General features: G+C 57.8%; 1 protein-coding gene across 1 annotated transcript; it reads right to left on the bottom strand.

The window, feature by feature from the left end:
• On the bottom strand, positions 1 to 11,159 carry MXD1 (MAX dimerization protein 1). Its single transcript, XM_084302232.1, is given in 7 exon segments — positions 1 to 3,702; positions 3,785 to 3,890; positions 3,892 to 3,945; positions 5,122 to 5,198; positions 5,201 to 5,235; positions 7,892 to 7,921; positions 10,862 to 11,159. Coding segments are annotated over 7 exon segments (771 nt in total). The 5' UTR covers positions 11,140 to 11,159; the 3' UTR covers positions 1 to 3,511.
• Between the last annotated feature and the right edge of the window lie 4,989 nt (positions 11,160 to 16,148).

Raw genomic sequence — 16,148 nt, 5'->3', positions numbered from 1 at the left:
TTTGGTAATGAAATAATTTATTGTCTAACAGTCAAACAATACAGAAGTTTACATACACACAGCAAGACTCTCCTAAAACACCTCTGAACTTCCTAAAATCGCCTGTGCTAACTGTAAGAAAAAAGCACCATTGGGTGGTCTCGACACAGGAGGCGTAATGCCGGGGTATTTACACCGGGAGCTGAACGGCCGGAACCAAAATTCGCCTTCTCCCATCCGCTGCTGCCCCGTTCAGTCTGGGAACAAAAGCCAGTGAGAAAGCCAGGCAAGGGGGGGTGGTTTGGGGGCAATTTGGAAGCAAAACGGGGAAAAAAAATAGGGAAAGGGCAAAGAAAACGCAGCAAAAGCGCACCCAGACCGCTTAAAGGGTCGGGAAGGCTCGCGAGGCGTGCAGCAGGGGGATGGAGACGCCTCCGCGCAATTTCTTCTGGTTAAAACGTGGGGTGTGGGATGGGAACGGGCACGGGGATGGTCCAGGTGCTTTGGGAATCCGGCTGCTGGCACCTGCCACAAGCGCTACAAGGGGAGCAGAGAGGGAGCGTGGCCAAGGCAGAACTCCTCCCGCTACAGTACAGTGTCAAAACCTGAAATCGGGTACAAAAACGGGGCCGTGGGGGGAGGCCGAGCCCGTACCTATTGCTACAGGGGGGCAGAAGTGCTGCAGGACGGAGCAAGGTGCCGGGGCGGCGCGCGGCCGCTAATGCCCAGGAGAGGAGCAGCGGCGCGGGCAGGACAGCGGCAGGACGCTGCCCGATCCCTTCCTCTGCCCGTCGCAAGCTCTCCCCAAAAATAAGAGCCATCTGCACCGGATCTGCTCCTCCACAAGGAAAACACCCCCCAAAAAAAAAAAATTAAAAAAAAAAAAAGCGTGGTTTGGGCTCGCACACGTCTGTGCAATCGTAAACGTGGGGGGCGTGAGCGGCTCCTCGCTGTCCCCCTTTCTTTTTTTTTATTTAAATAATCTACAAAAATCTAATTGCTGCAGCTTATTTCTTAGTAATGCTGGTGTGAATTCGAGGAAAAGGCTGGCAAAACGGAGAGCGGCGCTAACAGAGCCGCTGGGCGCACCGAGCGGGTGCGGCACCCACCGGGAGTTTTGGGGAAAAAGCCCGGGGTTTCCGCCTCGCGCCAGTTCAACTTTAGTGCCTTGTTTTCCAAGGGTGGAGCCCTTCGGCGCCGTCAAGCTGGAGAGGAGCACGTCCAAACAGTGCAAAAGTCAATTAATTACTGCTTTATAGTGGGAGGAAAAAAAAGTAAAAAGGAAAACGAAACAAAACACACAGCATTTCACCAAAACAACGCCGTTAACCCAAAAAAAGGCACAACACACACACACACTCAAATTTACAGAGTCAAAGCCTTAAGACTGGGTACGCCTAACTGAAAGTGAAACACAGCATTTTTCTCTCTCGGTGCTTTTCTGAAGACTCAGCGCTGTGGTTCCCATCCTGAAGGCAGCAGGAGCCGCAGCGCTGGGCTTGGAGGCACAGAAGCAGCACCTGCAGTGGTGGTGGGGGGAAAGTGGCGGAAAAAAAGAGCTGGAAAGACCCCAAGCCATCGTGCAGCAAAAGGGCAGACCCCAAAGGGCAGCCTCTCAGCTTGCCTCGTGGCTTCTGTCCTCCTATTCTTGTCTTTTTGTGTTGTTTGTTGTTGTTTTTTTCTGTCTTTTTTTAAAGTGGACCGCTTCGAGCTCGCTCTCGGACTCGGGAAGACTCGGACTTCCAGTGCAGAAGGCTTACACGAGGCGTAGATCAGTGCAAATCTGCTGGGCAGACAGCTCCAGCTGCTCCAGGAACATTTCTCGTGCTGCTTTTTCTTTCCAAAACCTAGCACACACAAGCAGAGCAGAGACTTCGGAGATTTTAGCGATCCACTAGCCCCATCTCCCCTCTTCTTGCTTCTCAGAGTCCAAATGATCCGAAAATAGCTTAGGGATTAAAAGATAAAATAAAAACAGGATAATAGTTCATTCATTTACATCTTGCTGGGTGTTTTAGTGGCTTTTGGCAGCTTGACGAGCGAAGTCTCAGGACCTGCATGTCTCACGGGAGTGTTTAACGACGGCAGGATGGGTTTTGGTGCCTGGAGGAGCTCCGGAGCCCTTGGAGAGCGAAGCCACAAAGCTGCTCGTGGCCGAACGCAGGGCCGGGAGGTCGGCGTGCCGCACCGAGCGCTCGGTGTTCGTCGCCAGAGGTTTGCCGGGTGGGCGGAATAGAAAGAGCTTCAAACGTTTCGAGCCAAAAAAGAAAAGAAATTCTCTCTCTCCGTTAGCGGACCTCTACGTACAAAGATTCCAGAACATCTATAAAAGTCATCAGAAGGTATCTCCGCGACACCAGTTTCATAGAAAAGGAATAAATACTATTTATAGCTCGCGTGGTCTATGTACATTTACGTGTGCTCTGGTTAGCTTCGACCCAAGCGCGTTTGCAGGGTCGGAAACCACGGCTTGCGGGGCAGGGGGTCGGCCTTTCCTTTCCTGTTTGGTTTTCTCTCTCTCTGAGGCAGCAACCAAAGGCTTTGGGAAGCCCCAAAAGCCTTGGGGAACCTCTCTGAGTGCCTAAAAACAACCCCGCCAGCCGGCCAAGTGCTTTAACACCAGCAGCACCCCATGGGGACTCACCAGGAGCCATGTCCTGGAAAAGGCGAGCGCTCGGCTGCCGGTTATTGCTAAACTTTCAGGAGGGGTGTGAGCGGGGCCAAGCGTCGCTTCTAGAAAACAACTGAGGCATCATCTTTTTTTTTTTTTTTGTGCTAAAGGGATGGAGATAATCTTTGTTCATCTCTCCGAGGTAGAAAAAATTATCCCCGAGACAAGAAGCGTGAAGGACGTCCTAGGAACGCTCGCCTAGAACAGGAAAATACGCGGCCGCAGCGCGTGAGGTCAGACATTGCACAGGACGAGGATCGTACCATTTGGTTTTAGGGACTACAGGAATTTCTGAGACGTGGCAAAGCTGAAGGGGTCCTACCCGAAGCCCTCTGAGTAACGCTCCAGCAGCTCGCAGCCGAAACTCTCCTCTCGCAGACCCTCCCTCTGCCCTCTCCTGGATCCAAGCTACCTAAGGCTGGGTTTCCCTACGGGTCTCCCTCCGGCTCGTCGCCCAACGACGCACGTTTGGGCCCTGCTGCTGCTCGTTAGGGACGTGGCACTGCTGGGCAAACGCCACGCAGATCCAGAATACCGGGCGGTAACAGCAAGGCGAAGAACGGCCGAGGTCTCCCGGCGCTGCTGTTACCGCTGCGATATTCTCGGGCGCGTCGAGGTCTGGCTGGAATGTGCGGTCTCACCGAGATGAGTTTCCCCGCCGGGAAGAGAAGCGAGTGGATGCGATGGGCCGCGTGCTGCGGAGGGCAGCGTGCTCCCCGGGCACTTTTTCGGGCAAAGCGGGCTTCATTTCTGTCGGTGGTGCAAGATTTACGTGCAAGGAGAAGTGCGGGTCCGGGCGTCCTACCTAACGAGATCCAACGGGGAGAGAGCGGCGGGCGGAACGGCTCCGGGAGTCGCTCCTTAGAGAGCGGGGCACGGCTTCTGATTGCTCTGCGACTTCAACCTCTTCACGCCGGAGCTGGAGTAGCCCTCGTCGCTGCACACGCTCTGCAGGCTCCCTCTTTCGTCCGAGTCGCTCGGGCTGCTGCTGCTGCTCCAGTCGAGGTCTGCGGGCAGCGAGTCCGTGCTCTCCACGTCCACGTCTATCTCTTCTGCAAGGACAAAGGGCGGTGTTACAGGACGGCCACGAGACCCCCCCCAGTGCTGCTCGCCCACCAGTGTGGTTTCTCTCACCTCTGTCCGAGTCCGAGCGCTCGGAGGACACGGTGGATCCGATGCTGTCCATCCGTAGCCTCTCCACGCCCATCTTCTCCAGCTGCCTCTTCAGGTGCCGCTGCTCCCCGCTGCAGCTTGTCGATTTGGTGGAGGGCTTTCCTGTCGCTGTCTTCAAGCTTCTGCAGAGGTGGAGAGACCAGACAGGGTTACTTCCTCCACCCATCGCAGCCCACAGCCCTTATATTTTCCATCCCAATGATCCCAACCTCTCAGACTCCCTGGGAACCTCCTCGCTTTGGCCACACAGTGCAGCAACAACCGCTGTTCCTTGGCACCGCGTGCTCTGCCTGCTCTACACCATTTCAGGCACCAAGTGACCCGTGTCTACTGCCACACGGGGGATTTCTTCCCAAGGACTGCACGACTGGGACCAGTAAGAGCTTGCCCATACCCAGCCTGAGCTGCATGAACCAGAATTTCCTCGCACGCACGCACTGCTCTCCTCCTCCCGCAGCCTGGAGGAAATGGAAGCAGCATCTGGCCCGGAGAGCCGGGCCAAACAGACCCGATGACATCCACACCGCACACACGTGAGAGGTTTCCTCCTCCAGACGGCGGCACTGGAGCCAGCCCAACCCTATTTATATATTTTCAGTCTCCGATAAAGTCGCTGGCTGCACGCAGGCTGACGCCAGAGCTCCCCCGCTGCACCGCCCCGCTTATCTGCTGGGCCATAAAACTAAATAATGCGCTCAGCGAGAGCTCTGTTGAGTCAAAGTTTAAAGGACAAACAATAAAGTTGTAAACGCTCTGGAAAAGAAAACAAGAGGTCCTGCTAACATCCTCCCACCTCTAGCAGGCAGTACTTTGAACCTGTCTCGTTCCTAAGGCCTCTGGGCAGCTCTGCAGGATAAAACACGTGGAAATTGGGCTTTAGGGCAGAGTGGCAGCTGCCCACGTGCCTGTTTGTAGGGTTTTTACACAAACTTGCTGCAGTAACTGCAGGGAAAGCAACCCTGACCTCTGGCATCAACCCCAGGCAGGTTTGAGGCTCTGGATGCCCCCAAATCCCACACCACGTATGGCAGTGCAGGTCTTGAAACTGAGCTCGGCATTCGTCTAATTGGAACAAAGCTTCCCCTCCCAATGACACCAGAATAAAAGCTTTAGGAATTTGGGGTGGAAAAGCTTTTTCCTGAGCCCTCTGCCCTTTGGGGTTGGGTCGGTGCCATCCGGCAGCACGTCGGCAGCCCTCACACCCCACAGGTTTTAGGGCACAACTTGGTTTTGGGGCACAATTTTGGTGTGTTGCCAGAGGTTCCCCCTGCGTGGTCCCCGACCCAACCCGGACTCACCTTTATGTGCAATCTCGCTCTCATCAGCAAACTCAGCGTCGTGTGTTTGTTGGTTTCGGGCCCGAGCGGCACCAGCATCTCAGCTTCTCCAAGCACAACCGCAGGTGGGCTCGCCTGCAAGACACGGGACACAGCACGATGAGCGCTCGGGTGCGTGCTCCCTGAGCAGCTTTTAACCTCTGCACGCAGAGAGTTGGGGTGGTTACAAGCCAAGAAAGGTGATAAACGAGAGCAGTTGCTCATCTGGGCTCAGAAAACCATTTATTCCCAGCATGCTGCTCCAAGATTTCTCTCTCAAACCAACAGAGGAATTTCTCTCTGACCTGCAGTATCAGCTTGGTCTCCACGGGTTCTGGCCAGTTTAGGGCAGCCCGTTAAGGCAGATGTATGGCCTGCTGCCTGCTCCATCCCCTAAAAACCCCGTGGCCAGCTCTGCAGGCATCCACCAGCTGGCGAGAAGAGCTCCAGGCTCAGGACCTGCACGGATGAGCTCAGTGCTCTGCTCTCTTCTAAGAAAATCCCCGGCCCCGGTAGCTGGAGATGCTGGAGGTGAAGCCAAAGATCAGCTGGGACTTTGGGCTCGTGTTTTGGCTCATGGCCACGAGAAATCGAGGCTGACGCGCCTGTCAGGCTTCTACAAGCTGTGGAAAGGAGGACGGTCTCAGGACAGACTGGGTTTTGACCCGCAGAGTGCTAATGGGGACGAGCCCCCTGCCCACACACCACTGGCTACCAGCCTGGGGTCTCCCCCCCAAAAACCTGCACCCTTGGGTGCCCTCCGGTCCTTGGCAGGCTCCAGCCGTGCCTCAAGAGGTTGAGGAGGGCAGCAGCAGGGAGCTGCAAACCCAGCGCATCCCCTATATCTGTTTTGAGTAGGATTTCACCTGCCCTAACACCTGGGCTCATGCTTTATGGCTCCCACCCCGCTGCTGCACCCATGGGTGAAGCTCTGGGTGCCCACGGAGGTCCCTCGGTGGCCGAGGTGCTCCCAGCACGGCCGGTTTGCCTCGTGTCGGGCGCCCCAGCCCCGATATTTAGGTTACGTTTAGGTTGCAACACCGGTCTTTGAAATACCCGAAGCTGACAGAGGCGGCCACGGGGATTTTGCAACGAGCGACCTGCCTATCTCGTTCCGGGCACGTCGGGGAGTAAACAGGCATTTGCCTACACAAAGTGCCTGCTGAATACCAGCACAAACAAAACACGCCTGCTGGGGGGAATCCCAAATACCAACGGGCTCGGACAGGAGCCTCTCCAAAGCTTATTTTCAGTCGCAAGGGAAAAGAGCCAAGAGGAGCTGTGCAGGGATGGCCGGCTGTGCCATCAACCCGCATGGTCTCAGGTCCCACCGTGTTCCCCGTGAGCTGCAGCAACAAAATTGGGGTCCTCGGCTAACTCTCGTTGGCACAGCACCTCGTAACCAGCACCGTAAGAACGAGAAATGGAAAAAAAAATCAGTTTTCGTGCTGAGCAGAAGCTGTGTTTCGGTGCTAACACCCAGATGGGATGGGGTGGAGGAGGTGCAGCCGCAACCCGCTCGGCTTTGCCGATGCTGAGCGGTTTGCAGGATTACAACAACGCCTCGGTTTCCCCTTCCAGGTGGTGCAGCGTGGCGTTAAGGAGCATTTTTTGCAGCTTTTGCCTAACCCAAACTGCTGCCGTGCTTAAAAAAAAACACAACAGAGAGCCCTGGCACGAAGGGGAGCGAGCAGGGAGCGCCGGCAGGTCGAGACCACGATTCCCCGGCTCGAGCCTGGCGGGGTTTGCAGGAGGACACCCTCGAAGCAGCAGCTAACGAGGACAGCTCGCAGCAGCACCTAACGAGGACGGGGCTTGTCGCCCTGCACCCTCGTTTCCGCGCAGAGGGGCGGAAGGACGGGAGGTGCCCGTGCTCACCGCGCTCGTGGCGCAACGCGGCCGCCGGGATTTCAACACGGCGCCGCTGCAAGAGGGGTGCAACGCGGCCTGACGTCCTCTGCGGGTTTTTTTTGGGTAACCAGATGCTGATTTTCTCAGGCTTTTGAAAGGAGGAATAAATGGTCCTGTCCGTCCTAACTCACATCACTTGGGGCAGGGCAGTTCTGCCTCCAGGTACAAACCAACCGAGTCCACGTGAGCCCTTTGCTGGCAGCAGGCAACAAAACCCCGCAATATTTGAACCTCTTCCAAGTCAAAAAGAGGAAAAGAGAAGCCCTTAAAGGACTCAAAGCCATCCTCCAGCCCTACAAAGACCTCACCAGCCTGAACTCCAGTAGCTTTGCAGAGAGAGCCGCGCAGGGGGTTAATTTAAACGGGTTTTAAATTAATCAGGGTTTCAATTAAACCCCGTAACGGCGCATTACGAAGCCACAGAGCAATTAACACGCGCAGGACCTTCCTGGGCAGGAGGCTTCCAGCTCGCCACTGCACCCAAGGATGGGAGCGGTATTTGGAGAGCGCCTGCGGAGCATTTGGGGAGGTGCCTGCACACTCTCCCTACCCCAAAACTGCAGCCTTTTGGGGTCAACGTTATTAGAGTTGAGCACCATCCCTGTCTGCTCACTGCACGCCCAGGGACAGGAAATGCTTGGGGCCTGAGCACCCCGTCCGGGTGACGCCGGGAGCCGCCCGCACACCCCGTCCTGTCCCCTCCTGGCTCCCATGCCCAAATCCCACTGCCCACGGGCACTCGCTCACTTCTCCCTCAGGGACAGGACCCAAACGGCCCCAACGGGGGTTGAAGAGAAGGGATTTGGTCAAATTCGGGTCCGGGCGAGCTGCCAGCACTCACCTGTTCTTCTCCATCTCGTTGTGTGTCGACCTGGAAGAGAACAGACACGGCGTTAGGTCCTGTAGGGGGGTGCGGTGTGAGAACAAACCCCACAGGGGGAATGGGGACAGAGGAGACCCTGGGGACATCAAACCGGGTGGGGACCGGGCACAGGATGCTTGGTGGCACAGTATGACAGAGAATCACCACAATGAACGGCAATAAATGGGTGAGGAAAGCCCTAAAATGGGATTTTAACGGGGCGAGGCTCGTTTTTAGAGACTTTCTGGCTACGAAGACCGGGAACACGGGGTTGTCTTGGTGGCAGGGCTCAGGGCACACAGCACACACCCCAAAAAAACTCTCTGGCCTCGTGGCGGAGGCTTTTTGGAGAAGAGGAAGCACCGAGAGGGCGACCGCAGGCCCAGCGCCGACGTGCGTATCTGCGGGCAGGAAGGGGAAAAGTTGCTCCATCCCAACACGGCCCCGAAACCGAGCCCACGGGAACGCAGCCGGGCCTCCGGCTCCGCTCACATTTTTCTCAAAAAAAGACATGAATTTGTGCCTAAAACACCAAAAAATGCACCTACAGGTGCGCAAACCCTGCACACTTCGGGGATGCGGAGGCTCTCCATCTCCTGTGGCCCTCCCCGTTCAAGTTCCCCTTTGATTAATTGATTAATTTTCTTTTTGGTGGCTTCGTTTTGGGGCCGTTCTGGGTCTGATCCTTTTAGGGTGTTGATTTTTTGCAGGCACACATCATAACGTACAGGGGAAGGTGGGGGAGTTGGGGGATTTCTGCTCCTGCTCCCCACTTCAGGGGGCTGAGAACCCCCCTCCTGCACCCTAAACTCCCCAGAAAGGGATTTTTGAAGCCCTCCCTCGAGCAGTAGGGCGAGGATGGGCACGGCCGGATCCTGGCTTCCCCGATGACTCCGTGCAGACACGTCCTGCTCCTTCTGATTCACCAAAACCGCCTCAAAACAAGGAATCGGCCCCAAAGCTCCCCGAAGGGGAACTCGGGCGCTGCGCACCCCCCAAAAACCACGTCAGAGGAGGGAACAAAACCTCTGGGGCGCCCCAAAACGGGGAAAAATAATAAAAAAACAAACAGATGGTGGAAAATGGGGGAAAAAACGTGGAAAAAGGTGGTGCCCGCAGCCGGTGTCACGCGGACAAACCCGCTGGGGACCGGGCAGGGGCTGGTGCCAGCTCAGCACCGCTCCACCCTGGGCAAACAGCTCTGGGCACGGCCCCGGCCGGACCTGTTGTGGGGTCGAAGTCCCCAGAGGTGGCCCCAGTCCCCAAGGCGGTGTCACCGCTGGTAATGGGGTCCCGGAGATGCAGCCGGTGCTGAGGTGGGAGGAGAAAATGAATCGGATTTGTTCTGCTGCATCCCCAAATCATTTGGGGTCGCTCCCTCTGGGCTAGGTTGGGAAATGTTTTGGGGGAAGGCTCCCGGGGTGGGGGGCTCCAACCAGGACTGATCATAAAAAAACCCAGGGGTACAGGGTCCCCTCTTTTTGGGGTCGACACCCACCTGCAACCCTTGGGGATGTGAAGGTCCCCTCCTTTTGGGGCCGGTCCCCACCTGCCAGCCCCAAAGGACACGAGGGTTTCCTCTTTTTGGGGTCAACACCTGCCTTCCACCCTTGGAGGGCAAGAGGGTTTCCTCCTTTTGGGGCTGACACCTGCCATCCCTGGGGGGCACAGGGATCTTCTCCTTTTGGGGACAGGGAGGGGGGTGGGGGATGAGCACCTATGGGTCCATCCCAAAAACAAGGCTTGAGCTGGTGCCCAGGATCAAGAGGGCTTTTGGGGCAGACCCCCAAACCCAAACGGGATTTATCTCAGCACCAAGCACCACAGCAGCGCCCGACCCCAAACCCCGGCAGGATTCGTCCCCTAAAGGGAACCGGGACGAGTTTCGCTTTCGACACCGCCCTCCAGCCCGAAATGCTCCGGCGGCCCCGGTGTCGGACCCGGCTGCCACGTCACGGCCGCGCCTTTAGGGCCGGGTTCACCCCAGAAGGGAGGTTCCCGTCACGGCCCCAAGCCTGTGACGTGCGGGACTCCCCCCCGGCACTCCCCCAGCACTGAACCCGGTGGGGTTTTGGGGTCCTCAGGGGGGTTTAGGACACCTGGGGGGGGTTAGGGTCCCCTAGAGAGGGTTTTAGGGTCCTCAAGCAGGTTTTGGGGTCTCCTGGAAGAGTTTTAGGGTCCTTGGGGGGGGGGGTTAGAGTCTCCTGGAGGAGTTTTAGGGTCTCCTGGAGGTGGCTTAGGGTCCCTAGGTGGGGTTTTAGGGTCACTGAGGTGATCCCCTAGGGGTGGAGGGCAGCTTGGGGAGGGTTCTGGGGGTGTCCTGGGGGGGTCCTGAGCAGCCTGGCCCCATGCCCTGTGACAGGGGTGTCCCCAAGTGTCCCCCCCAGCCCTGCCCTATAACAGGGACACCGACTGTGACAGCGGGGTCCCCAAGGGGCCCATCACCCTACAGCAGGGAACACCGACAGCCCCCTGTCCCCCGGTGACAGTGGGGTCCCCAAATCCCCCTGAGGTCCCCAAGACCCCCCCAAGGTCCCCAAACTCCCCTGAGGTCCCCAAATCCCCTCCCCGCTGCCACCGCTGTCCCCAAAGGTCCCCAAACATCCCCTAAATCCCCAACCTCCCCCGTTACCCCATGACAGGGCACACCGACAGCCCCTAACCCCGGTGACAGCGGGGTCCCCAAATCCCCCCGGGGGTCTCCAACGTCCCCGTGACCTGTCCCCAACCCCGGTTACCCCCGGTACCCCCCGATAACCCCCCGGTACCCCCCGGTAACCCCCCAGTAACCCCCTCTCACCCCCTACCCCATAACACGAGGCCACCACCACCACCCCCGGTCCCCCTGAGCCCCCCCCCGGTCCCCCCGACCCCTCCCCCTCCCCCCCCAGGTCCCGGTACCCCCCGGTAACGGCCACCCCCACCCCCACCCCCCCCACACCCCGTTACCTGCTTCCCCCTCCGCTCCTCCTGCCCTTCGCCCTCCTCCTGGCCCCTCTCCGCTCTCCGCCGGGCAGCACCGAGGCGTAGCCGTGCTCGGCCTCAGCGGGGCCGGCCCGGTAAGGAGCCGCCGGTACCACCGGAACCCCCCGGGAAGCCACCGGGGAGGCTCCGCTGCCCAGTTCCCTTCGCTCCAGGAACTCGGCGGCCGCCAGCAGCAGCTGGATGCGGCCCCCGGGGTCTCCGCTGCCCTCCCCGGCCGCCGCCGCCGCCGCCGCCGCCGCCATCGCCGCGCTCCGGGGCCCGGGCCCGGGACCGGGGGTGAGCGGGGCTCGGGGCCCGGCCCCGCCTCAGCGTAAGCCCCGCCCCCCGAGCTTCGCTATTGGACGCCGCCTCTCCACCCCGCGCGGGGGTTCGGGCGCTGATTGGGTGGAGGAAGGGGAGGCGGAGCGCGATTGGGTGGGAGAAGGGAGGAGGGGGTGGGGAAAGGGTGAGGGGAGAATGAGGGTGATTGGTGGGTTGGGGGAGGGGGTGGGGCGCTTCCGGCTTCGGGGGGCCAATGGGAGGGGAGGGGAGAGGGAGGGGCGGGGCCAGGCGGGAACGGGGAAGGGAGGGGCCCCCCCCGAGGAGCGGGGACGCCCCCAGCCCCCCCCCCCGGGCCAGAGCCCCCCCCCCCGCAGGACCCCCCCCAAAAAAAAACCCTCCCCCACGCAGGGAACCCCCCCAGGAGCCCCCCCCCAAAAAGCAGGGCCCCCAGCACCCCCCTCCAGAAGCTGGGACCCCCCCCACGCAGCAGGGTCCCCCCCAAATCCCCCCCCAAAAGCTGAGACCCCCCCCCCAAAAGCCAGAGCCCCACCCCCAAGGCAGGAACCCCCCTCAGGACCCCCCCCTAGGACCCCTCCCCAATCAGGACCCCCTCCCTAAGGGAGAGGGACCCCCAAAATCTCCCCCCCCAAAAGCTGGGACCCCCCCCAGAATGCAAACCTCAGGGCCAGAACCCCTCCCTCAGCAAAAGACTCCCCCAGAAACCCCCTCCCCAAAAAATTTAGGACCCCTCCCAGGCAGAGGAACCCCCAAATCCCCCCTCATTAGGAGGGACACCCCCCAAAATCCCCCCCAGGTGCCCCCAAAGAGGATGGGAAGCACCCCCACACCCCAAACAACCAAGAGACCCCCCCCAAAATGCTGGGGGTACCCCAAAAAAGACACCCTCTCAAAAAAAAGAGACCCCTAACCCCCCCAAAAGGGCCCCCTGACCCCAAAAAAGGGGACCCTCCTTTAAGACAAGGCCCCACCGAGGTGGGGGGGGGGGCACACCCCAAAACCCGGCCCTGCCCCGGGGTGACTCAGCCCGGAGAACCAGATAAACCCGGCCGGGGGGGGCCGGGGGTGTCACCCCCCCAAAAAAAATAAATTACAACAATAACAACAACAAAAAAAAACCACAAGTTTGGGTGTTTTAGGGGCGGCTGCGGTCAACCAGCTCGTCCCAAAACCACCTGCCCCTTCCCGTACCCAAAAAGTGTTTTTTTTTCCCTGTTTTTTGGGTGTCTGGGTGGCCAAAGCTGGAGGGGGGGGGGGTTAATTAGCAGAGCCCTAACGAAGCACGGTGTCTCGGAAATCCCTGGCCTTATCGCGGGGCAGCAGGCTGCCGGCGGGCCGGGGCGTGACGGGGAGATTACGGGACACTGGCGGCGTCACCATGCCCGGGGTGTCACCGTCTCTCGGGTGTCACCGTCCCTTGGGCGCCCCAAGTCCCAACGAGGCTGGGATTTAGGGAGGTGTCTCCGCTGTGACACCCCAAACTATTGAGCAGGAACTTTAGAAGACCAAAAAAAAAAAAAAAAAAATCCACATTTTTCACAGCAAGGGCTCCAATCCCACAATTTTTTAGTCTCCAACCTCACATTTTTTTAAAGTCTCTGATCCCACAATTTTGATAGCAAAGTCTCCAATCCCACGACTTTTAAAAGCAAAGGCTCCAACCCCCCAGTTTTGATAGTAAAGGCTGCAATCCCACTTTTTCTTTTTTACAGCAAAATCTCCAATCCCACAATTTTTTAAAGCAAAGTTCCCAATCCCACAATTTTGATAGTAAAGTCTCCAAACCCACTTTTCTTTTTTTTTTTTTTTACAGGAAGGACCCCAGTCCCCGGATTTTGACAGCAAAGGCTCCAACCCCACATATTTATTTTTTTAAAGCAAAGTCTCCAATCCCCAAAATTTTGACAGCAAAGCCTCCAGTCCCCAAATTATGATAGTAAAGCCTCCAATGCCTCAATTATTTACAGCAACGACCCCAATCCCACATTTTTTTACAGCAAAGGCCCCAATCCCAGGCTGGACACACTCATCTACGCCTTAATTTCTTTGACAACCTTGTGTATTTTCTGGGAACGGGAGGAATTTTAGGCATCGGGACCCCCCTGCAGACATCTTTGTGGTGTCCCCATAGGGTGCAGCAGCAAGGGGGGACCAGCCCCGTTTCCCCTCTATTTTTTTTAGGGGAAAAAAAGGCAAATATTTGCTGGGGCCTCACGTTGGTTCCTCTCTGGGCTGAGAACAGCCCCAGGAAGGGATGGTGGCTCCTGGGGCTGTGCTGCCACCTCCTGGGGCTGTGCAAGCTGCCTTCCTTCGTCACCCCCCCATTTCCCAACCCCGTGTTGCCTGTGCTCCCTGTCTAGATTGTTCTAGATTGTCTAGAACAGGGAGCACATTTGGGATCTGGTTAAGGGAAAGCATTTCGTAATAGTGGTGCTTTAAACGTGGGGAGGGACCCCGCGTTGGAGCAGGGGAAGAGAGTGACAGTGAAGGAGCAGCAGAGACAAAGTGTCATGGACTGACCGCAGCGCTGGAGCGGTCACAGGGCCTTTCATATTGGCCAGAGTGGCTGTAGGGCCCGTCACAGGTTTTGGAGTAGCCCCAAGGCCCATCACTGGGCTTGCAGTCGCTGCAGAGCCCATCACTGGGCTTTGAGCAGCCGCAGGGCCGCTCTCAGGGTTGGATCAGATCCACAGGTGTTTTCTTCCTCTTGGAGGTGCTGAGGAGTATTGAATAGTCTTCAAAAGGCATAGGCCAGAGTGCAGAAAATGTGTAGCTGATGCTAGAACCAGTTACGTTTTGTTGTTGTACTCTTTGTTTCTTGAGAAAAGATGAAAAATGTGCATTTTGGCAAAGGGGGAGAGTAAGGCAAGGATGAGCATGGATTTGAAAGTATCTAAAGGATGAATGTTGCCAATCACCTCGTTGGAAAGCATTGACTGGAAAACAATGATAAGATCCTATAATCATAGCATATCCAAGCTGTAGGGGGCACTCAGGGATCATCAAGTCTGACTCCTGGGCACTGCCAGGATCGGGGCACACCTCTCTAAAACCTTTTAGCAGCACTGTAGGATACCACATTTGTTCAGGGCTGAATTCCAAAACCATCGCTGTGTGACCATGATAAATACCAGCCCACATCCCCTGACACCCTTTGCCACCCAGAGCCATCCTGCCTCAGGGCTGATCTCGGGCTGGAATTTTTAACTCCTTGTCTAACCACAGGGGTTGTCATTTGGGGACAAATACTGGGTTAAGTACACCATCGCTGCAAGAGGAGCACAAGGAATCTGAATGAAAAGAAAAACTCATAGGCATTGATAAAGAGTTTAATAAGAAAGGAATAGAAAATAATAAAAATAATACAATCAATTAAAAAGACAATAAATAAAATTTATTACTGTAAACAATTTTTTCCCAGCCTAATGATCTCCCATCACCACCATGATCACCCATCCTAGCAATTTCCCATCCCATCATTTCACACTCGAATGAATTCCCATCACTGCCATGACTTCCCACCACACTGATCATTTCCTATCCCAGCCACCTCCCATTGCTGCTCCCAAGGCTCAATTCCCAACTCCCATTGTTCCATCCATCCGTCCATCCATCCGTCCGTCTGTCCGTCCGTCAGTCCATTTTCTCCTGTCCATGCCCACATCCATGCACGGCCTGAGCATGGGCAGTGGGAGCGGGCTGCATGAAATCCCCTCAGCATCCCACTGCAAGAACAACTGCAGGTAGAGGCCTTGCTGAGTGAACACCTACACCAGAGGAATTTAAGAAAGAAGGCAATAAAGAAGAGAAAGGACCAGAAAAGAATGAATAAATTTTCAATGCCTGCCATTTGGTGTCTCAACAAGCAGTTCCCTTGCCCATCCCAGCAGCTTCCATCGCAGCACTCCCAACACTCATTCATGACCGCCCCATTTCTCACCCTCCTCCCCATTGCCCATCCCTGCCAGTGAGAAACACTGACTGCATCCAGCACTAAAGCAGGGGAAGGGCAAGCCAGGGGTGAAAGGGCTGAAGAGCGTGGCTGAAGCTGGAGCAGGTGCCTGCAGAGGTCTCTGTGCCTGCGTGCTGAGCAGGCCTGGGTGCTGTGGGTGCCATCGAGGAGGTCACGGGTAGCTGTAATACTTGGCTATGGCCGGGGGCTGCTGCTGCCCTTGGCCCCCCGCAGCTGGCAGGCCCAGTGCTCTGGGCGCCGGCTCTATGGCAGCGTCCCCTGTTCATGCCGTGCTGCCTGGTGGTGCTGGCACCTCCTTTTCCTTGCCGCCAGCCGGGGACTGGGGGGCAGCGGGCACAGCGCTGGAGCCTGGCACTGTCGGCGGGGCGCTGGGCATGCTGCTGGGGCTGCTGGAGGTGGGCTGCGGCTGCACACAGGACGGCTGGTGCACTGGCCCCAGCACCTTGGCCCTGGCCCCCAGCGGCTGCAAAGTCTCGCTGGGGGTCTTTGTCCTTGCGTGCTGGCGCTGCAGCGTCTTGGCCCCGCTGGCTTGGGCCCGGAGCCTGTCCTGGGGCCGCACAGCACAGGGCTCCCCACTCGGAGTCTCCAGCAGCAGCCGCGCTCTGCGGGGAGGTGGCGACGCTGCTCCTTGCCCCCCTGCAGCCCCCGGGCTTCGTGCTCTCTTGCTGGGTGCCGTGGTGCTGTTGATCGCCGGCTGCTGCCCACTGCTGCCTGCTTCCGTGCTGCTGCCAGCCCCCGTGCTGCTGCCACCCGTCTTCCCCTGGCACAGTCTCTTGCGGCCTTGGCCAGCCTGGCCCAGCAGCATCTTCCTCTCCTTGCTGGGGGGGTTCTCTGTTGTCGGCCTCCTGTGCTGGCAGCTCTGCGCTGTCCCGGAGGTGCTGCTGGGCGCAGGGCGCTTGGTCCCCCGCTTGGTGCCGGTGGGCACAGGGGCAGGCGGGGGGCTCTGGAGGGGACCCAGGGGGCGTTTGGGCAGGGGTCTCCTATGGTCACTGCAGCCCT

Source organism: Netta rufina (genome assembly GCF_964035555.1).
Source record: "Netta rufina genome assembly, chromosome: 27".
Lineage (NCBI taxonomy): Eukaryota > Metazoa > Chordata > Aves > Anseriformes > Anatidae > Netta > Netta rufina.
Note: the sequence above shows the minus strand (reverse complement) of the source record. Positions and strands in the feature narration are given on the sequence as shown.